Source organism: Numenius arquata, chromosome 6 (assembly GCF_964106895.1).
Source record: "Numenius arquata chromosome 6, bNumArq3.hap1.1, whole genome shotgun sequence".
In the NCBI taxonomy this organism is placed as follows: Eukaryota; Metazoa; Chordata; class Aves; order Charadriiformes; family Scolopacidae; genus Numenius; species Numenius arquata.
This window is the reverse complement of record NC_133581.1, coordinates 55,265,956-55,288,542: the sequence shown is the minus strand read 5'-3', so window position 1 is coordinate 55,288,542 and position 22,587 is coordinate 55,265,956. Positions and strand designations below refer to the sequence as shown.

Here is a 22,587-nt window from a genome sequence, read left to right as displayed (position 1 = left end):
CACCGCAGCAGTAGCTTTGAGCCCAGAATGTGCTGCAATCAAACTTGAGGTTTTTTTCTGTTGTCTTCTCTAACCCTTCATCTCTTCCATCCTGAAGGAAAGTGTTAACAGTTGAGGGCACTACCAATATAGTGTTAATGAATCCATTTTTATTTTCTATAGAACTGATAGACTTTAAGACAAGAAGAGTTGCAGCTTTCAGAAAAAATCTGGTGGAACTAGCAGAACTGGAATTAAAGCATGCTAAGGTAATTGTGATCCTTTTTGGCCTGCTTTTCAACTGATTTTAAGTATTATATGCTTGCATAACCAAAATGGCTACATTAGTTTTGTGTGATATGCACTTCACATCCAGGAAGGCGAATTTGAATGTAAGCATCATTCAGAAAGGTGAACTTTCTGGAATAATAGAGGGAAAAAAAAAATATGTAGTTGAAATATCTCTGAGAGACTGGTTAGTATGCTTCAGGTGCCTTTGGAAGATTCATCTCCTTGAAGACAGTTTTGGCTTCAATTTTGTGTTTCTCTAGCTGTTTGATATTTATAGCTGCACAGTTTGAATACCTGCCTATTTTTAAAACTTCATCTCACCAGTTTACTGTGAGATAGGAAGTGGTTTCTCCTGTTATCCAGATGTTGGGGACTTGATGTATAGGATAGGCTGACTATTAAGCATGAGATCCCACAGGCCTGTCTGAAGTCAGATCAGTGAGTATGCTTTTTGAACCTTTTTGCCTTTAAACTATGAAGCACTAACAACAGAGGAACGCTGCAGATAGCCTCTTCAGTAAAATAATTTTTTTCAGGAAAAAAATTTTAAGGGGCCTGTTCTATCCTGAAATTTCACAGCATATTTGATTCTTTTAACCCATATGAAATTAAAATTTTTGGTTAAATCAGGTTAGCTACTCTGATTTCATAGACAAGTACAACAGTCTCTTACTTTAACAGTGCCATAGCAGGAGGCAGCTTTCTTTAAAAAGTCAACCCTTTGGCATTTCTCATTCTCATCACAAATCTGAAAGTGTGTTGACTACCAAGCTTTGAATTAGCTCAGAATATATCTGTTGAAAGGACTAGTTAAGAGGTGTATAGTGTTACTGAGTTGTTGCTGCTTTACGCTCTTCTCAGTGGTGTCATTCTTCATCTGCCAAACCCATTGTTTATAAAACTAATGCACTGTAAAAAGGGTTGTTTTGGGGGCATTTTTTTCTTTTTTTTAGTCTTTAGGTATAAGTTCAGCTTGATGGGATATTTAGCTGGTAAAGTAATTGGTAAGGTCTGGAATACTCAACTCCTTTTGAGGTGAACAGTACTTACTTAAATGTGCTAGATCAGAAATTCAACTATATTTTCCCTAAAGTCTTAAAACTTTTCCAAATACTTGGCACTGTTCAGCCTTCCTACTTCTCTGTGTGTAACAGCTGCCTATATCCAGCCCTGAATCTCCCAGAAATCCCCATGTTTGGTCAGGAATATGCTGGTTATGGGTTTTAGTGAAATTAATAGCCCTAACAGCCGTACTTGCAACAGCGTTTATTGATTTGCCATATCATGCTTTAATAAGGGAGTAATGAATCCACAGAACTTCTGTCCTGCTTTAGTCGTTGACTCTTCATCACATGTTGTAATTGGCTCTTGCTGAAGTCCCTGCATGCCTTGGAGTGGAATGCTTAAAAAATGTCTCTATCCCTAAAGAATCACTTGTATTAACTCTCTGTGCAAGTCAAAATCTTTAGTAGTATTTTTGTGAATTTTCACAGCTAATAACTGTAGAAGGCAGGGGGAAAATGCTTTATTTCTGTAGCTTTCAACTTATTTGATAGGTGCTTCCTGGTGGTGTCAGTTTTCCTGGAGGAGCTTAAATTTTTTTAGGAGGTCTTCATTTGTCACCAGAGCTTGTGTTTAAGAGTTTTTCAGTTAGTCTGTCTCAGTCTGTGACTTACCTTATCTTAGTAAATTTATTAACAAGGAGTATATAAGACTGTAATGGAAGCTTTGAACTGTAGTCCTGTTTTTGGAGGTCAACATTTTTGCTGACCCTTCTTACCTACTTTAATCATGCAGCACTGTAAGATTCACTAGACAGTTTTGAGTATTTAAAGCTTTACAGTTTAAAAGGTCGCTTTGACTAAGGGCGACAGTTCTCAAAATGTTAACAGATGTTGTGACTTCTTGAATGAAAGGATATTTTCTTTCTCACTAGGTTTTCAAGTTCTGATTTTTTTCAAAGCCTGTGTTTCATATTTATTCAAAACACACAGTCTTGGCTGGGAGGGTCTGAGAATATGAGAGAGCTGCTTTCTTATCAGCAGCGTGTACCTTACATTTACTTAAAATAGCTGCCAAACTGCAGCTTTAGATTCTGCTTGGTCTCTGACCTCTACTAAACAGATTGATGCTTCTTTTCCTGTGGCCATTCTGTCTGACTATCCCTCTAGGTCATGTTTAGCTTCTGTTCTGCTAGCTCTGTGTTTCTTCATGACTTCATGCAGTTGTTTGGGCATTTAGTGCAAAAGCTGCATTTAAACCTATTCAGTATTTTATTTTAAACAGTTGGATTTTGAGGTGTTCCTCTGTTGGACTTCCTGTTCAGGAAGGGAGGTTTGATAGGTGGTGAAACTGCTAAGGTTATAATCATGTACTTAAAGCATTTATAGCCTTGGCTATACTTTTAGAGTCTTTTCCCAAATGAATTGTAACTAAGATAGCCACTGGCTTCAAACGAAAAAAAAACCCAAAACTAAACAGCTCTTCCCACAAATACTACTATATCTGCTCTTGTCGCTGTGGGGTTTTGTGGAAGAAGAATTTGTTGTGTTAGTAGCAACAGATGTCTGGAATTGACAGAAGAAGGGAGTAAGCAAAATCCGGTACTAAGGGATTTGGTTAAATGCTTTGTCAGTAATTCCTCCTTTCCCGAAAAGGGTGTTTCTGTCACCATGGTTCTGCCAATAACTGTAATATCTAGAGCTTGGGAGTCTGAGCTGGCAAGAAAAACTTCTCTGAATCCCAATTTATAGGACTTTCTCAAGTAACTGAAATGTTTCAGCCAGAAAGAGTAATGGCTCACAGCCTCTATTGTCCTTGATTTATTATCATTAAAATAAAATTGTTCTTGTGAACTTTCTAAATTTGATCTAATGAAAATAAATGATTTGCCTATTTGGAAAAGTTCAGTAGACTGGCTGGCTGAGTCTGGAAATGCCTGATGTATAAAGGACGTCTTGGTACCATCTTTTCTTTAGAGTGCTACGTACTGGCCTGTGAATTGCAAATATACCTGGTGCTGCTGCTGGGCTGTAAAGAGATGGCCAAAAGATTACTGCCACACTTGGGTTATAGGCAATATGCGTGCATTTCACAGTTGTAATTTAGACTTAAAGTTTGAAAACTGAAGACTTCAGACTGAAATACTTCTCCTCATTTGCTACATCATAACAGCCAGTAATTTATTTGCTACTCCAGGACAGCCAGTTCACTAACAGACACCTTAGATTTATGAATCCTGTACACTTCAAAGAATGGCTACCAAGGCCCCGTGCATCTTGTGTATGTTGAATTTGTTCATATCACAGAATTACACGCCTTTTAAGTAGCTTGTGACTGTCCTCTGCCACTATAGGCATAAAAGGACAAGAAGTCATTGAAGCCATAGCTGAAATCACTGTCTTCTGGAGAAGACTGAAAAGAATTCAGTAGACACAACTGGAAATCATCTGCTTTGAAGCCTTGAATTTAGTTAATTGCTTAATCTGGATTATAAGAACCTTAACAGGGGATAGAATTTTGATTTCTCACTATTTTTTGGGCTGAGTGACAAGTGCCCTTCTGCCTGTTTGCCACATGTCACTTGGAATGCTTTTATCTTTTTAAGTGTCAGTTCTGTAAATTCATTCAGAAATATGAAAGTCAACCTGTATGCTTTTATGGTAGAGTCAGAATGCTTTAAATAGGGTTAAAACCTGAGCTACAGATGTTTGAAAAGAAGGGCAGAACTTAGCCCTAGAGATAAAGCTTAGTTAATGTTCTGATAGCGCCGGCTGTAATGGCTAAACTCAGCTCTGATGGGTAAATCACCTGGCTAAGCATGTACATCAGTCCGTTGTCTTTCAACAAGACATGTCCTTGAGCAGAGCTGCGAGTTTAGATGGTTTATACTTATATATTTATATATATATATTTATATATATATAGTTTATACTATAGCAGTATAGGGAGGAGGTACTGAGTGCTGTGACCTGGCTAAGGCTTCTTGATGAATTCAGTATAATACATGAATACTTCTGCTTTGGGAATAATACTCCAGTGACAGAGTAACGGCAATGCTATATAAAATACAAAAACTTCGTAACTTTGAACTTCACTGCTAAGAGAGTATTCTGCAGTGAATAGTTTTTGTGGCCACACTAGATCTTAGTGAGAAACTTGTGAAGAAACATGGAAAGGGCACTAAATGCTTACTTGTGAATTTCAGGTTGGCTCCATTTAGTTTTCCATGACATAATGCTCCTACGTTCAAAAAGCTTTTTAAGATAAAAGTTGCTTACACAGATATTTCTACATAAGCTTAATACCTGTCTGTTCTCCTTCAGTGGTATCATTACTATTTAAAAAACATGCTTTTGTCACAAGCGTAAAGGAAAGTAGGGAAACGCGGTGATATTTGTCTTTATTTTTACAGGGTAACTTACAGCTGCTGCAGAGCTGCCTGGCAGTGTTAAACGGTGACACATAAGCTACGCTCCGTCCTCCCACTAACAAGGGCTGCCCTCCCTCTGGATTTTGTTTTCATGACTTTAAATAGGAGAAATTTACAGTTCTCTGGAGAAAACATTTGACAAAGTGCACATAAGCAAGCTCCTTCTTTCAAAAGAGTTAAACACCTGAAAGTAGCTCCAGACTATATGAAGCAACAGCATACTTGTTATACATACATACTCATGTTTATTTAATCATTATATGCTTTCATTGTTCAGAAACCAAATGCTGTTTTTGTGAAAATAGCCAATATAATTATGTTCATGTTACAAATACTATGATACGGCTGCCAATCTTATTTACCTTTGTAAGTAATTTCTGAAGTTCACCATTTGAAGCACATTGTTCAAATGGCCTAAATATTACCATTAGATATTTGAATATTGTTACTATAATGGCATTGTATACACTGTCTTAGGTTTTTCTTTTTCCATGTACTGATATCAAGAAACTTAATCTTTTTTTTTCAATTGTGAACATTTCTTAGAAATTTTGGAGAACTTTGTGTAACCTTTATAACTATGATTTAAAAAGAAAAGCAAATGCATTAGTATGTTTGCCTTAACTTGTAGACTAATCCAATTATTGTAAAATAAACCACGAAATCGATGATTTTTCTAAAATTATGCAGACATTGTATCATCTGTAAGCCTAATATTTTTTAGTAAATCAGATTAATTTAATTAGCTTTTTCTCTATTCATCCTGTAAAACCAGTGAGTAAGTATTGGATTGGTCTGACACTACTCACCCAGTCATTTTTCACTTGCATTCTCAGGTTTATCTGTTTGCCTGTCCCTTTGTCTGTGACTTTCCTGTCCAGTGTACTTAAATTGTTGTGGCTGACTCTGCAATTTCTTTGGCAGAAGTGCTTTTCAGAGAACTTCTGGGGTTTCTTTCCAGAAAGTTGAAATCAAGTAGCAGAAGGGAGTTCAGAAAGTGCGTAAAATACCAGTGAAAGATAATACCGCCCCACTTTGATACAGGTAAGAAGCTTTGCTTCAGAAAATAGGAAGTAAAGCTACCCCCAATAAAGGAGTGCCTGAAGAGGGTCTCATTCTGCTAACTGGACTTAGAGCCATGAATCCAGTTGTACTTGTATTTCTTTGTCTCTCTTAACTTGAACCATGAAACTTCCAGGAGGTGCTGTTCTGTCGTGTAATTTCGAGATGTCATGAAATTAGGCTTTACTTGATGACTCGCTCTTCACAGTGGGACTCCTGCTTTCTAGGGGTTTGTAGACCTTCAGTGGAGCAGCAGCATTTGGGTGCAGGGGATGTTTGGAGTCCCTCTCTGTGTGACCGCAGCCTCCCGCCCTGCCCCACCGAGGTCTGCGCTGCATTACGGCCTTTTTTTTTTTTTTTTTTTTATTATTTTTCCCATTCTTTCTCTCGAATGGGGTGAGTCGCACAGTGTCATATACGTACCCTGCTGCCTCCCACTTGAGAACGTCTCAAAGGTGGAGAAGCGTCTTGGCCGGCCGTGCTGTTTGCATCCTGCCTTGAGCTGCTTTCGCCCAGCCTCAGGCCTGGGTGCCCGGCAGCCCTCGGCAGCTCCCCTGCTCTGCAGAAATAATAATAATAATAAAGAGTACTGTGCTGTTCATCTTCCAGATATAACAGGTATAATTCCTAAGGAAGTCGTCTATAAATAAAGACTACAAGGGACGAAGACTACAATGTACATACGGTTAACAAAATTGTAAATATTTTAAGTAGGCTGTGGGAACAGTTTTTAGCTTAGTCCTCGTTGTTCGGTGTTATTGGCTCATTAAATTTTTTCCAAGCCTCTCGGTATCGGCTGTGTCTCTTCCAGCTCTAACCCCCTCTCAAACGCCGGGGAAAAATATTTAAAACGCCACCCGACGACTCGCCGCTCCCAAGGGACAAAGGAAGGGCCTCGCAGGGCCGGGCGGCCGGTACCGGCACCGCCGGGAGGAGGCGAGGGAGGGACCGCGGGCCGGCGGGGGGGTGTCCGGTAGCGGCGAGACCGATGGCCGGGCCGGGCATCTTCCCACCGGTGGGGGCGGGGCGGGAGGGGTTGGGCCGCCGGAAGCCGGCGGGGGTGCCCGGAAGAGGCGGGTCCCGGGCTGGCAGCGGCGGCGGGCGGGCCGGGCGCAGCCATGAGCCGCCTGCGGGAGGAAGACGACCCGTACGTGGTGGAGGAGCCCAGCGACGAGGAGCGAGCGCTCAGCAGGTGCTGCAGAGACCCCGCCGCGGGGCCGCCGCTTCCCTCCGCTCCCCGCTCCGGTCTCTCCTGGCCGGGGTGCGGGGAGGCCGGCGGGGCCGCCTGCGTTGCGCGGCGTAGCTCCCTCAGGGCCCCGGGGGTGGCGGGAGGATCCCCTCGCTGCAGCCGCCGCGACTTGCTCCCTGAAACCGGAGCATTTGCGTTTCTGACCCTACAAATGCCGGTGTGTAACCACATCCCCGCTCTGCAGGGAGGGACAGGGTGGCGCAGGCCGCAGCCCGTCAGCTGGAGCTCCTTCGCATTAAAACCAGAGTCTTAGTACCAACAAGCTAATAAAACATTTTCATAAATACGTTCCCCATAAACACGTGAATAAGTGCTTCCCAGTGCACCCACACAATTCAGATGTTTGCTCCCCGCGTGACTGGGTCAATGTATTGGGCTGGTTGTACCGATGAGGTGCGTAACGCTTCCCGGTTTGTAGCTCAGAGGATGAGGTGGACGTGCTCTTGCACGGCACTCCCGACCAGAAGCGGAAGCTGATACGGGAGTGCCTGACTGGGGAGAGCGAGTCCTCCAGTGACGATGAGTTCCAAAAGGAGATGGAAGCGGAGCTGGACACCACCATGAGGACTATGGAAGGCAAATGGAAATCACCAGAAATGGGTAAATCACACTTAACAGCTGCTTTCATAGGAAATAGTGAGTTAAGTGATGTCCAGTTAAGGTGTGAAGTTAATGTATTATTCTTGTGGCTAGAGGTGTGTTGTGACAGTCGAGTGCCATTTGAAGCCTATAGAAAGTCTTAAACTGGCCGATCGCTTCTGCAGAAATGGTCACCAGGTGCCACTTCAGTGAATGCCTCTGGTTTGGCTTTTCTAAGACTTTGATTTTGGTGTTTCTGAGCTTGTGATTTCGTGCTTTAATATGGTATCTCTTTGTTGGATCAGTCCCCTTTTTTCCAGTATCTCTATAACTCTTGTTTTAAGTTGTTCTGTTGCATGTATTTAGGAGTTTGAGGGGTTTGTGGTCTCTTGTACTTTGTCTAGCGGCTCCAGATGCTGTCAACGTTTGGAGCCCATTCTTGAAGAAAGGAGTAGCATATAGCAGATAGAGATCCCAAATCAGTTGGGGGAAAAGCTCAGGAAAAATATGAATCTCTTTCTCCCTTACCTGCTTATAATTACATGTTACATCTAATAGTAAAACTGTACTAAAGATCTGTGTGTTCTGGTGTTTGTGTACTATGGGTGCAAGCGATGGATTGCTTTGGCATTTGGAAAGCATATGTCCTTTTTACCTATTACAAAACACCTGGTGAAGTGTTCTTAATTTTTTGGAGAATCAACGTTATGTTCACTTTAATGCAGGGACCTGGCTCTGTATTCAGCAAGTTTAATAGTTTTATCTGTGTTAGTGGGCAAATCTGATCTGCAGGTTTCACTTGTGCAATTAAGAAGATGTAGCAATAGTTATATTACCACATTTGGTGCAGACTGGCTGTGACAGATGTGCTTGGCAATTCGTCTAGGTCTTTTTTGAACTACTGTGGCCCTGAAATTTTGGGGGTATTTTTAGTGAATTTTATTGGAATTAAAGTTTGTGACACAATGTGCCACACCTGTATTTCTTTCACATGACTGAAGATCTGTGGAGTGTCTGAGGTTGCGTGGGTTATATAGGGCAGAGGCAGGCATATTTGATGTAGTGTCCTCTTTGCCTAAAGGGAGTGTACCCTGGAAGAAACTTTGCTTTGAACTGTACCTGAGGTTCATCTCAGAGGGATTGACCAGGATGTGGGAATAAATTGGGAGATCTGTTACTTAACACACCCAGATAAAGCAGAGCACTTCTGGATAGAGTAACTTGAAAACGAAGGTTTGCTCTGGGCTCTGTACTTGCTGTCCTTTTGGCGGGGCGTTCTTACCACTTCTCTCTCTGATCTCACACATAGGTACTTCCTCAAGTACTGGGCAGACTGGACCTGCTACCACTTCAAAATACTATGATGACATTTACTTCGATTCCGATTCAGAGGATGAAGATAAAATAGGTAAATGGCTGGGTAGAGGAGAGAGGAGGACATCGTTACAGTAGCACTCTCTCAGATCCTGGGAAAGCTCTTGCGGGGTCAGGGGGCTGTTCCTGAAGGCGGCCTTTTACAGGGAATTACCAACCTATATCATCTCAATGTAGTTCCTGTAACTTTATGATGTATCCCAATGTATGTAAGGTGCGTTAATGCTTTGGGGTGGTGCATGTGCAGGAGAGATGAGCTAGACCTTTATGTTTTGGCTTAGATTTATTGCAAGTATGGAAAAGGAAAACTGAAAAAACGATATTTTGATTTTTGAAGTAGGGAATCGTCGTACGTCTGATGGATCTAACATGTGCTTGCACAACTCTTTCCAGTTACACAGGACACCCGGAAAAAGAGAAAACATCAGCAACGTCAGATTCTTTCCAATGATGAACTGCTATATGACCCGGAAGAAGACAACAGAGACCAAGCGTGGGTAGACTCACAGAGGAGGGGGTAAGAGACCATAAATATTTGAATTGTAGGATGCTTAACATAAACTGAAAGATTTAAATGAAAATGGTGAATACAGAGAAAAAGTGTCTGTTGTCAAGTCCATGCAGCGAAAATATGTTATTAAGAATTCACAGCATATGAAACTTACAAGCCCGTAAATTTTTTATGTGTATGTAATGGAATCTGAGTCTTCAAAATTACACAGTTCTAAAACTTGCAATTTTTTAAAATCAAGACTTCCTAGTTCTGTAAGCCAGTTTTGTCAGTTGGTCATCTAAATAACCATGCTGTGGATAAAAAGGTTGTGAGAGATTTTGATTGCTAAATTATTATCTGTTCCTGCTAAATATTTTATTTCTGGTTTTGGAAAACTTTGACTTTAGCAAGCCACAAAATGTTCAGATAAAACAGCACAAAGCTGCTTTACTGAGGGTTTTTTGAAGGGCGAAGCAGCAAAATGTTTGTCGTAGCCGAAGTAAAATTCTCCATGTTGAAAAGGATAATATTATTGTATGTTGCCTGCAGAGATTGCACTTGAGATACCTACCTGTGAGGGTTATTAGGCACAAGTTCTCATGCCAGATGTATTTGTCTCACCAAATGAAAATTCTCTGTACAAAGTTAATGAAAAGATACTGGTATGTGCTTTGAGTTACTGAAAAGGGTGTTCAGAAGGAGCCAAACATTAATTGGTGTATTTTAATATAAAAAAAAGCTTGACAGTTGAATTGATATCCTCAACAGCAAGGGCATGTAATTTCACTTTTTGCCTCTCCTTCCTCCTTTCTGGAATGGGTAGGTACCGTAATCAGAGAAGAGTTCCGCAGCAGCAGCAGACAAAACCTTCCGCTGTTCCAAACAGTGACGCTGTTTTGAATTGCCCTGCCTGCATGACAACGTTATGCCTGGACTGCCAGAGGTAATTAGTGAACAATAAGGGGTCTTTTTGTATTGTCTTTTTTTTGGTCAATAGTATTTTTAGTGTATTCAATTTGATCAATTGGTTTGATCAATTCTGTCTTGCAAGGTGGCGTTAATAAAGAGAAGGCAGGTGTGTATATGGGAGTCAGATTTAGGGGTGAATGCTGGTTTGTAAGAACGATGATCAGTTTAACCTGCAACATAGAGATAAGGAAGAACAGGGTAGAACTTAATCATAGTGGAGGATGTGAAGTATTTTAAAAAAATAATAATTCATGGAGACTAAACAGGCAGTTCAGGCTGATTTTTTCATACTTATTTTTCAAATGTGTTGGTTTGATGTTTAGAGGCATAAAATTATTCTGGGTTATTTTTCTGTAAAAGCGCCCTGTTTAGGGGAGGATTAAGCAAAACCAAGATAGCGTATTCTTACTTGGTTTGAGTCTTAGCAGTTGTGGTTTTGAGTATAATTACATTCAAAAGTGCCTGGAAAGCATTTAGGTGAGAATCCATAGTGTGTTTTGCAGCTCCAGTATCTGACTGCACTGCAAACCTAGTTAGTACTGCTAACCACTGCCAAGGAGAGGACTCAGGTACTGGGAGTAAAGGAGAAGGAAATCTTTGTGAAATGGGGCATAAATTACCTCTCATTTATGGAGTATCTTTGGTGATTGAGGATGAAATACTGTAGCAGCCTAATACCATCTAAGTACTGGGTGCTGTTTCTCACCCTCTTCCTTTGCTGGCTCTGGTACTCCTTGACCCTGCTCTATAGTTAAGTATTTCAGTTTGCTAAGGTGGCAGAAGACTGTCCATTTTTATTGTCAGACTGGTCTTTTGTGGGTTTAATAAACTGAAGGAGCTCAGCACAGCGTTATACAAGCAGTAAAACCAGCAGAAGTCGAGATGGGACTTCCGCAGCCACCAGTTATGCTGGGTTAGCCCAAGGGACATCGTATTGAATTGAATTGAACTGCAGCCCTGAGTTTTGCTATATACTCCAGCTATACAGTTGTTATACTGATGGCAGCTGAAAATAAATTTTATATTTCATTCTACACACGCTTTTTCAAGTGTGATGTGTCAGTGCTTGTTATTTATAAATAAGGAATTTCAGGCTTGCAAGACATTTTATGATATAAGTGCCAGTAGCTGAGTCGGTTGCACTCACAACCTCATGATCTTTTGCCCATCATCAGCTCTACAGAGCAAAGTGTAATTCTGTAGTACCGATACCGTGGTACTCCGGGGTCTTTAGTTCAGCAAGAACCAGTGTGTTTTAAAAATGCCTTAAAAACAAGACAGATGGTTACAATTCTAGTTTTTAATGAATTTTGTAGTTGTGACTTGTTCTGTTTATAAAACTTCACATTTATTTGGCTTTCAGCCCTTTGGCATGGTAATTACCATCTTTAATCCTACTTCTAGTGACGGTAATGGATTTCTTGGAAGCAGTTTTACCAGTGGTATGACTTGCATTTTCTCCCCTTCTCCATAGACACGAATCTTACAAAACACAATATAGAGCAATGTTTGTGATGAACTGCGTTGTTAACAAAGAGGAAATTCTAAAATACAGAAAGAAGCTAAAGAAAAGAAGTAAGAAAATGAAGCAGAGCAAAGAACCTGCCTCTATAGAGTCAAATCAAGAAGAGGAGGAAGTGTATCATCCAGTGTTATGTACTGAGTGCTCAACTGAGGTGGCAGTAATGGATAAAGATGAAGTTTTTCACTTCTTCAATGTTCTAGCCAGCCATTCCTAACGTGCAAAAGCAGGGGGGAAAAATCCTGCACTGTTTTAAGACTGTGGGAAGTATCAGAAGTGCAGGCACATTAGCTTTTTTTTAAATACGCTCTTTTAAATGTACATTTTCATCAGAGAACTTCATAATGGTTGGATTTTTGCAAAGCTTATGAAGGGAATACGGTTAGTTAACCGTACATGCGTGCATTTAATTAATGCGTGCATTTGAGAGCAATATACTTTCACGCTGCCAGGAGGTTGCATCATTCAGGATTTAAAATTCTGTATATATAAGGTAAGATCTGTGTATTATGATCATTCCCTGTATATATACCATGCATTTTCTCAATGTATCAGAACTGCTGCTTAGAATAAATACTGTGTAGTAACTGGTTCTCCAGAGCTGCACTGGTCATTTCTATGGCACGTGATAAACAACTCGCAGTCGGGATGTTGGGCTTCTTTAGGCTGGTATTCTTGGTAGATTTGCACACAGGTAGGTTTGATAAGAAAGGAATTGTTGTTATATTTGGATTTTTGGCCCATTAAGGTCTCAAAAATGGAAATTTTTATTTAAACAGAGTGGAAGATTAGTTTATATAGAGTTTGCTGGCATGGATCATTTAAATCAGCATATTAATGCTTAGCAATATGGTTAAGAGTTTTAAATGTAAATATGTATATGAAGAAGATACTGGACTGTTTTTTTCTATTGTCCTTTTTCCTTCCAATGACACATTTTAAGAAGAAATTTATGGTCAGATATATGACCATAGAGATAGTTCATATACTTTTTGTTTCTTTAGTACATTTACAGCTTCTTCATGGAAGCATCAAGAGCTTCTGCTACTTGATATTTAGATTTCTTGGTTAGTCTGTGAGGCCACTGCAATGTTAACAATGGATCCTTCCCTCTCTTCCTCCAGGCAGGCTCTCAAAAGGTGAAATCTTCTGACAGGACAAGAGGAAATGGGCACAAACTTGAGCATAGGAAGCTCCATCTAAATATGAGGAGGAACTTCTTTACTTTGAAGGTGGCAGAGCACTGGAACAGGCTGCCCAGAGAGGTGGTGGAGTCTCCATCTCTGGAGACATTCAAAACCTGCCTGGACACCATCCTGTGCATCCTGCTCTGGGTGGACCTGCTTTGGCAGGGGAGTTGGACTAGATGATCTCCAGAGGTCCCTTCCAACCCCTGTGTCAAAGCAGGTGGTAGCAGGAGGAACAACAGCTGATGGCAGTCCCTAAGCTGGGGTAGAATGGAGCTGGTGAAGGAGGGGAAACTATACAGAGGGATATTGACAATTTTCTTAGGGGGCTAACTAGCAAAAATATCTCATGCCTATGCATCATACTGATAAGGTGGAAGGGGCCTGGGTACCACCTGGTGGGTTAGGGCAGATGATGTGGGAGATTTGGAAGCCTTCTAGACACTTCCCAGGTACCTGCTTGCTGCTGCTTCTTGCTTGCCTTATCACTTGAATTGCAGAGCTCCTTGTCAGGAAGCACAGGAGCAGGGGGGGCTGGGACACGTTTGCCCCATATTGATAATGTTCCTGCAGCTCAGAATGGAAGTAATGCTTCAGTTGTGCTGAATACCCCACCTGCCCGTGAACTTTGTAGGGGTTTATGTAGAAAGGAGGCTTTCACGATTCCCACCGCTTTTTCAAGCAGCAACACCAACACAGGGCTCCTCCAGCTGCAACAAGCAGCAGTGGGCTTGGATAGGGACAACAGCTGCTGTAACCAGTTGTGTGGGAGTATTAATTGTGCGAGTGCTCTCATTTCTTATTGTACTGAAATAAATCTGCATAGATAAAGTGTGTCTAAATGTCCTCTGGTTTAATTAAACCCCTTTTCAGATTCTGCCACACAAACCAGTACAGTCTGCAGTTGTCTCCGCCAGCTGGTTTTATTTTTCACAGTCATCTCCTGGTACTGTAGTTGTAGTTTGCATCTGTGTAAATAATTCAGTATGTAGATCCTCCTGTGACTGTGTTTCCTCGTTGTTCACCTATACTACTAGCACAGGAGAAGGTAGGGGTGGGGTGGCTGCGAGAACAGAATCCCACCGCTCAGCGACATAATCCCAAACTGATTTACCAAGCAGGGTGAGTACAGTGGGGCGATACCAGTTCCTAATCTACGCTGCACACGTTTGGTGTGCCCGGTCCTGGCTGGTGGCCTGGGCCCCGTCCCCAGCGGTTGCACCTCATGCTCTGCTTAGTCACGGTGCCCGATGATTGCGTACGTCCCTTCCAGCCGGCTTTCAGCTGGGAGGAACTCTAAACTCACTTGCCAGGATAAACTGCCAACAGCCTTTCTAATTGTGCAGGCCCAGGCTGGTGTCTGGGAACTTCTCCTTACCTGAGGCCAATCAGCATCAGGGCAGGGGTGTCCCACACCCTCTGGTTTCCAAAGTTGGCAGCGGTTACAGTAAACAGTTGATCTATCACCTCTTTATTTTCCCAGTTCGTATGGGGTTAACCTAGTCAGAGTTGGCCGCTGTTAACTTCGTGTCTATCTGAGCCATGTTTTTGGGTGGGCTTTACTCTGTGACACCTGCAGACACCGAAGGCTCCTGCAGTGCGTTTTTACCACGCTTCCCGTGGGTCAATCTTCGGGTCTTCGGTAATTCCCAGAACATCAATTTAGACGGCAGAGGATGAGAGAAAATGGGCTGCAGCACCATCTCCTAGGCATGACTCAGTGTTATGGTTTGAGTAACCCACAACAATGTGGTGGTGTTTAGACAACCATTCTCTCACCCTACGACCCCTCCCCACCCGGGAAGGGGAATTGGGTAAAAAACAAGGAAACCCGAGGGTTGAAATACTAGCAGATTTAATAGATTAAGACTAGACAACCTTAATAACACTAAAGAACCAATATTGATCCTAATATAAAATACAGGAGGATTCTGCTCGGCCAATTCCATCAGCGGGAAGCCGTGTGCTCCCAGGGGTGGACAGCAAACGCGTGACACTGAGTGCTGCGGCTTTGGGAGGGAGGGAAGGGCTCAGGGGTCCAGGAAGGACTTCTCTGGATCTCAGGCATCAAGGGAGAGAGAGGACTCCTCAACAAACTTTCTAATTTATATTGAATATGATGTTCATGGTATGAAATAACCCTGCTGGCAGCTTGGGTCAAGTGCCCGGGTCTCACTCCTCCTCTTCCCTCCACCTGGCGAGCTTGAAAACACCGAGACCTTGAAACCCACGCACCGCAGCTGGCTATAACGTAAATATTTTCACAAATTCAGACATTAGAGTCTTCTAAAAGTGCAGTTTTCCCAGCCATTAGAAGATAAATTAGTCCTGCGTCGCTCAAACCAGGACACCCGGGCGGGCGGTTTGCTCCAGGTTGGCGGCCAGCGGGACACAGACCGGGCCGCACGGCTGGATGTGAGCGTTCCGCGGGGTACGGGACGGGGCCGGCCTCCCGGTGTGTGCCCCCGCCGTGCCCGGGCACCCGGCTTCGGACGGCGGCCCGCTGTGGAAGGCGAAGCGCCCCGTACGCCCGCCCGGGCCCGCAGGCCTCAGCGCCCCCACGCCGGGGGGTGGCCGGGCCGCCCAGCGCGGGGCGGAGCCGGGCCCGGCGGCGGGAGGGTGGGCCGCGGGCTGCCCCCGCCCCCGTCTCCGCTCGGCCTGGGCCCGGCGCAGGGCGGCTGGCGGGCGGGGAGAGCGCGGAGCGCGCCATGGCGCTGGGCTCGGCCTGGAAGCGGATGTCGTGGCTGTACTACCAGTACCTGCTGGTCACCGCGCTCTACATGCTGGAGCCCTGGGAGCGCACCGTCTTCAGTATCCTTCTGCCGGCCGGGCCTGGCGTGGGTGTGCGCGGCCCCGAGGAGCTGCCCTCCCTCCGCGGGGGCTCCTCCGGGACTGCCCCGAGGCCGCCGGGCGGGTGTGGCGGCCCCGCCGGCCGGCTGCGGTGCCGGGCGGGCGAGCGAGCCGGTGCCGGGGAGGCGGCTGGGCCCTGGCCGTGCCGAGGGCGGCGGGGCGCTGGCGGGGCTTTCTGGGGGTGAGGGGCGGCGGGGGGAGAGCCGGGCCGAGCAGAGGAGGGGAGCGGGGCCGGGCAGGGACGCGGCGGGGGGCAGTCGGCCCTGAGGCACCGAGCGGTGCCCGCGGCGGGCGGAGGAGCGGCAGCTGGTCCCCTCCGCGCAGGCAGGGGCTGAAGCTCCTCGCCCTCACGGCGTGACATACGCCTAAACTGGGGAATAATCCTCACCCCGGTGTTCCGCATCCACTGGGCGTCTGGCGAGCCAGTCCATCTCTCCTCCGGGTTAAGATCCTATCTAGAAGTTCTCTCTCCTTTCATCTCTCTTCTGTAGGGTGGCGGTAGTTCTTTCGCATGTCTTTTACACTGAAATCTCAAGCTTTCTGTTAAGCGCAGGTGTCTTTCATGAATTCTTTTGTATTTTTGCCTAGTGGAAAGCAAACGTGCATGCTGCAAAACCTTGCGAGCGTACCTTTGCGCGGTGCTTTGTCACATGGTTTTTATTAGATGAGTATTTAATCCTCGAGCTGGTAAGTTTGCTCTTTTGGAGTGGAAGAACTTGATAGATGCTTATGTTGAGGCATCTGTATAAAGACTGTTTATAGGTTTGCTTCTTTACTCAGCCCTTTCATACAGGTAGTTTATTCTGTCAAGTGTTGTTATGGCATCACAAGTATTCTTCTCTTGAGTGTGGCTGTTTTGATCTTGACTTGTAATGATTTCTCATATGAATGACCCTGAGCCATCTCCAATTAACGTTGGGAGGCAGAGAGAGAAATTAACCAAAACATTAAGGAAGAGAAAGGTGTGAGTAGTAGCGAGAAGCTGCTTTTACTGAGATATTAGGCAGTTTTGTAAAAGAACTCACTATATTTTTTATATAGAAGTGGTTGCCCAATTTACAGCTTTTTCTGTGTACAGTCAGCAGCAGTGGAGATAACTTACTATTCTTCTTTGCTAGTACTCGTAGACTTACAGTGCACAGTTGTTAGATAGGGTTCTTACCTTCAAAATGTCGTCTTCCTTGCTAACATACCTTCCTCTTTTTGTGCCATGTCTGTATCACTAAAGAAAATTAATCGTTACTTTGCCTGCAGTTATATTAGTCACGAGTATTTTTTTTTTTTGTGTATGTGTGTTAACCATGCAGCTTTTTAACTTGTGCAGAATAGTTAAGTAAATGGAAGTGTGTGTGCGTGTTTACTTTCATAAAATGCTCATATTCCGGTGAAGGAATTGCCGCTTGTCATGAGCGGCACAAGTATCGCTTGCGATCTCGGGTCAGCAAAATTGTTTTTTTGTCCTCAAACTGGACGCTCTGCTGTAGGTGGGACAGGTCTGCCAGGTGCTGTTGGGACGCCGCGCAGAGGCAGGGGCCTCGGGAGCTAACGCTGCGTGGCTCTGCGGCCCCTCTGGCGGCTGCTTCTGCTCCAGAATCAGAAGTGAACGCTGATACGGAAACATGGATTTATGAGTTGACCTTCATTTTAGTGTCTCTTACTGTATAATCTTCTGGGACTAAAAATACACCAAGCAGCTAGTATGCTCTAATAAGCGCAGCCAATACCTCTGCTCTGCCACGGGGAAGTCGGTCACAGAGCATTTGTTACACGCGTGCTGTGGTGACTGGATCTCTTGAAGACGCAGAGCGTGCGCAGCTCCTCTGGTTTCACCTGTGGAAACCCGGCGCTGCTCTCCGGGGTTATCATGCTTGTTAATCTCCAGTGCTTTTTTATAGTGTTCCTGTCTAAGTTTACTGAAATCTCTGCAGGTGGTTGGATGAAACCAACAGGTTGTTACGGATTTCTAGTGCTTCTGAATTTCTGAAGTCTTAAACTTTGCATGGTATAATCTTTCAGTAATCTGATGCCATAATTTCTGTAGATAAAGGTGTAGATTAAGAGCCCTAGAGCTTGACAAAGGTCCACTTGTACGTATGCATTATAAGCTGTCGTCTCACTTCTCTTTGTAAGTTTTACAAAAGGTCCCTGTTAGGAGCTCAGCTAATAAAGTGGTCATCTTAAGGTTTTTTAGCAGATATCTTCATGTGGCGTTTGTTTTGCAGTGTGGCCTGCTACAGTAAGGTACTAATGAGTGTCTAAGTACACAGTTTGACTTGAAGCCGTGCTGATGCTCTGAGGCTTTGTGAGTGAAATAGTTAGTTCCATGGCATGATGTTACTCATACTTTTTCACTCCTCCTGTGGTGGTTTGGTGGTAGTTAGGAACACATCAATTGAGCTGCCTGCCCATGAGGAAGGGTCTAAGCATGACATGCAGATGGAGAAATGAACCAAATAATGTAGTGACTTAGAGCCTAGAGGACACTGGCAGGTAGAAATGGATTTCAGGTTTCCTGACTTTATTACGCTAACAGTACGACTTTCCTACCAGATGTGTTTTGTGCATCATAAATTAAATTTATTAGGTCATTCTATTCCAAGAAGTTCACGTCAGCATCTAATGCTGTCTGCTTAAAAATGAGTAGGTCATCCACAAATAAGAGCTCCTACTCAGCAACTGATATTACTATTTTTTTGGTTTGGTTTGGAGTTTTTTTTGTGATGGTTGACTTATTTTCTGCTTGGCTGAATGGGGCTGGCTTCTGCAAGACTTGCAGAAGACCTAGGAAGATTGCATGTAAGAACTTGTATATGCTGAGCGCCTGTTTTCTGTTCCCCTGTTGCGCTTCCCATGCTCTGGCCTGTCCTCCTGTGCCCATACATGGCAGTGGATAACTTGCAGGGCATCCTTCCGTAATTCACGTAATCGCTCCTACTGGTGTTCTGCTTTTGGTGTTCAGTTGATTCTTCCTGTAGCTGTAACTGCTGTCTACAGTTGACCCCGTCTGATTTAAAAGTGTAATGTTATAAGATAGTTACCGGGGAAGTTTTAATGCTGCAGTTGCGTGATGGCTAATGCACTGTCTATTTCAAATGCTTTTTTCCTCAACTGTAATTCAGATTCCATGCTAGTTTCCATTGTTGGAATGGCACTCTACACGGGCTATGTGTTCATGCCGCAGCACATCATGGCAATACTGCACTACTTCGAAATTGTGCAGTGATGAAGAACGTATTTTCAAGAAGTAATCGGGCTTTGAAATCTGGTCTACAAAGAAGAATGAACCTCTTAGTTTTAACAAGACTTCTACCGATGTTGGAAAGACACAATTATGACTCTGAAGACTAGGAAACGAGATATGTAGATCAGGGACGTGGGAGTCCCCTATGTTGTGTTCATTCCTTTTAATTTTACAAGATATGCCCTTGTATAGTAGTTTTGTCTACTTTAACATTGTGATTGTACTTTGATATCAGTATTTTCTTAACTTTGTGACAGTTTCAATATTGCACTGTGAAAGCTTTTCTTAATTGTAATTTTGAGTAAATCTTAATTGCCTTCTATTTTTAATCGGAAAGTCATCTTATTAAATGGGGCTTAAAGCTTTTGCTATTGTATGGTATGTATTTGCCTGGATATTTCTATTAATGTGTTTTGTAAGAAAATACATCTAGATTCATATTAGAGACATGGATTTATTCGTCTGACGCTATTTACAAAAGTTAGTTTGTACGACTGAACTCAGGTGTACTGTTTGCTGTCCAAACTTTGTTCAACAGTATATTTGTGCATATCGCCTGAATTTGGAATTAGCAATTATTTCAAGTTTCTGTGTTCCACCTGATGGAGGAGGGCGGTGGAGATGAGGCATTGAGGCAGAGTGAAGACGGCATTTGTTGTGTTGGGAGTAGTGCTGTGGTTCTGGGCTTTATGTAGTGGAAAAGGAACTTTTCTTTACTGATACAGGCCCGCTTAAGGCTTTGGGATAGCACTTTAAATCAACCCTGTTTTTCTAGCTACCAATTCAATTGTACTTTTACAGGATGCTTTATTATGTTCTGATGGTTATGGTTTCTGCTAATTTTCACTCAACAGTGTAACTATGTCTAGGTTTTAAAGGGGTTTTCTATTGCTGCTAGTGTTCCAAACATATTCTCGCTACAAACGACCAAAACATAGGGGTTCAAATGGACTTGAGTTACATCTACAGCAATAAGTAGCTGAATACTTGGCTGAAGTCCTGTCTTTTTTTTAATAGGGATTTTTTTCAGTTTTGTATTCTAAAATGTAAGATGGTGACAACTTAACTTTCCTAAGTGGAGGATTTTTTGTTGTTGTTGTTTAAAAAATAAAAGTTTAAAAGCAGAGCTTTGATGCCAGACTTTCTTTGAGAAGTTAATGTTTCTGAATGCTGCTTGCTTTTCTTAGAACTTTCCAAAAGGGGAAAAAATTATACTTGACCAAAGAATTGTGATTTTTAATGGCCTAGTAATAATAGGTACTGTTATATCATTTATGCAACTTCTACTGAAATCAGGAATTACCCCTAAGCTGTGTAACTAAATTGTTCTATAAAGATACTGTCTTTTAGGTTTATTTAATTTTCTCAAGTGCATGCTTATGAGCATAGTGTGTTGTTTTTTTCCCCCCTGTATTTAAGAACTTCATATGTATTTGATTAAAAACCCTGTTGTCATCTTGGGAGCTATAAACAGTGGGCCTTAAACTTCTTAGGTGAACCCTAGCTTCACTGAAGTTGGTAGCAGTCTCCCACTAAATTAGTGACTTTGCTTATTAATAACTGGCTGTCTAAACATAGGTGGGTTTTTGGGGTGGTGGGCTTTTTTTAATGTATTTGGAGTGGTATGTGAGAATTTTAAGTATATAAGGAGATAATGATAAGTTAACGTACTCTTTTTGAAGTAATGTAGCATAAATTCCTGCTGTCCGTGGATTAAATTGGTACTCTGATGTTTCTTTGCGAACTACTATGCTAATTTATACACGACTCCTGCAGAGAAAGGGGTTTAGTTGTATGGGGATGGGGGGGGGAAGCCCTTCTGTGCGGTGCCATTAGGAATGTTAAGCATGATTTTGTGAAAGGTTTTATAAAAGAGCTTTGATATACCGACTTTTATTAGCTGTCCACTTCTTGAGGAACAAAAAAGTAACCATAATCTCCGATCACTTGTGTTACGTTGGAGTGGGCTTGATCAATATCGTGCTCAAATTCAATTTGCCAATTTGAGTACAGTCTTTTACAGCATTTCTCTTTTTAATTATAAATCATGAATTTCATAGCCTTGGACTGTTCTTTAGATTCCAGATACTTTGTTAAAGATGGAATAATTTCATTAATAAAATACTGTATGTTACTAGAGTTTGAATTTCTAGAAGAAAGTTTCTGCAATGTGTCCTTTTCATAAAGTTAATCCGGTGAAGAGATCATTCAAGGGGTGGTAATTATGAAGGGGAGTAAGTTTTCTTTTTTAAAGTAAGGGTATTGGTAGGGATTTAATTAATCATTGAATTTGAATAATAAATGAATCATAAGGCTACCAAGTTGTTTTCCCACTGCAGTCTGCTTTATTGTCATGTTGGCTGGGGGATCCTCTCCTCTTTGTGAGAGAACTGTAAGCATTTTCTGTGCAAGCTGGAGGCAGAAGGCAGTTTGAATACCATTTGGAGGCAGCTGGTCCATTATGCTTTTGTTTAAACAGCGTGATAATAATTAAGCCATCAGTAGTTTAGGTCAAGTTGGAAAAAATAATTGTGAGAACTGAGAGAGAAAAATCTGAGAACCCTGCAAGTGGCTTTATGTTAGTCTTTTAATAGTAATAGCTCTTGGGGTTTAGATTGAGTCATAAGTGTTTAAAAATGCATGAGCTGTGTTACAGCAGAACCGATGGTACCAGCTCCGTCAGCCCCGGGCTGAGGCTGGCAGAAGGTGTGGCTGGGCCATCCCGCCCGGGTGGGATGCCTTGCTGTGCTGGTCGTCCTGGCAGGAGCCCGCGTAGCCTGTGGCCACAGCGGCTTCCAGAGCTGGCTCTGCAGAGGCATTTTGGCTGACATGAGGACTGGGTGCTGTAGAAACAATCATTAGAAACCTTTGCAATAGGAGATGATGTAACCAAATTGGAAACCAATTGGAAACCAAGGCACAGTATTGCAGAAAGTCCGTTTGGAGCCAGAAATGGATCCAGGATGTGTGTATGTGTGTTGTAGATCAGTTATATATATGTGTGTGTGTATATATATCTCTATACACACACATATAAACTGTTTATTTCTTCTCAGAAATTATTACATACCAATTAGTTTAGAGACAGAGGCTGTGTGGGTTTTTTTTCCTGGTTTCTCAACTACCCTGTAAAGGAAAACACCAGAGAATCCTAAAGTGAGATTTTCTTGGCAAAATTTAGCAAGAAAACCATTTGTGCATTTGTGTAAAAATTCCATATTGGAAAGGAATAGGTGTGAAAGGAGCATAGCACTGTAAAGGTGAATCTGGTGCGATGGATGTGCGTTGTGTTACTGCAAATTGGTGCAACTGGTGTGATGTGAAGCCTTGCCCTGTTTCATTCAGCTGCAGTAATGAAG

The 22,587-nt window shown here is 42.9% G+C and overlaps 3 protein-coding genes across 4 annotated transcripts in view; all 3 read left to right on the top strand.

Moving 5' to 3' along the window:
- The window catches only part of SNX6 (sorting nexin 6), a 29,127-nt gene extending 22,572 nt beyond the window's left edge, over window positions 1–6,555 (top strand). For both annotated transcript variants that reach the window (XM_074150042.1, XM_074150041.1), the window contains exons 13-14: window positions 163–248; window positions 4,685–6,555. In XM_074150042.1, the coding sequence (XP_074006143.1) occupies window positions 163–248; window positions 4,685–4,738 (140 nt within the window). In that variant the 3' untranslated portion in view covers window positions 4,739–6,555. The remainder of the gene's footprint in view (window positions 1–162; window positions 249–4,684) is intronic.
- A 297-nt stretch (window positions 6,556–6,852) lies between these two features.
- EAPP (E2F associated phosphoprotein) lies at window positions 6,853–13,965 on the top strand. The gene is made up of 6 exons (XM_074149465.1): window positions 6,853–6,956; window positions 7,432–7,613; window positions 8,902–9,000; window positions 9,360–9,483; window positions 10,283–10,402; window positions 11,903–13,965. The coding sequence occupies exons 1-6, from the start codon at window positions 6,883–6,885 to the stop codon at window positions 12,165–12,167; spliced, it is 864 nt and encodes a 287-aa protein (XP_074005566.1). The 5' UTR covers window positions 6,853–6,882; the 3' UTR covers window positions 12,168–13,965.
- Window positions 13,966–15,823: 1,858 nt separating this feature from the next.
- On the top strand, window positions 15,824–20,359 carry SPTSSA (serine palmitoyltransferase small subunit A). The gene is made up of 2 exons (XM_074149604.1): window positions 15,824–15,948; window positions 19,107–20,359. The coding sequence occupies exons 1-2, from the start codon at window positions 15,846–15,848 to the stop codon at window positions 19,208–19,210; spliced, it is 207 nt and encodes a 68-aa protein (XP_074005705.1). The 5' UTR covers window positions 15,824–15,845; the 3' UTR covers window positions 19,211–20,359.
- The last annotated feature ends 2,228 nt before the right edge of the window (window positions 20,360–22,587 follow it).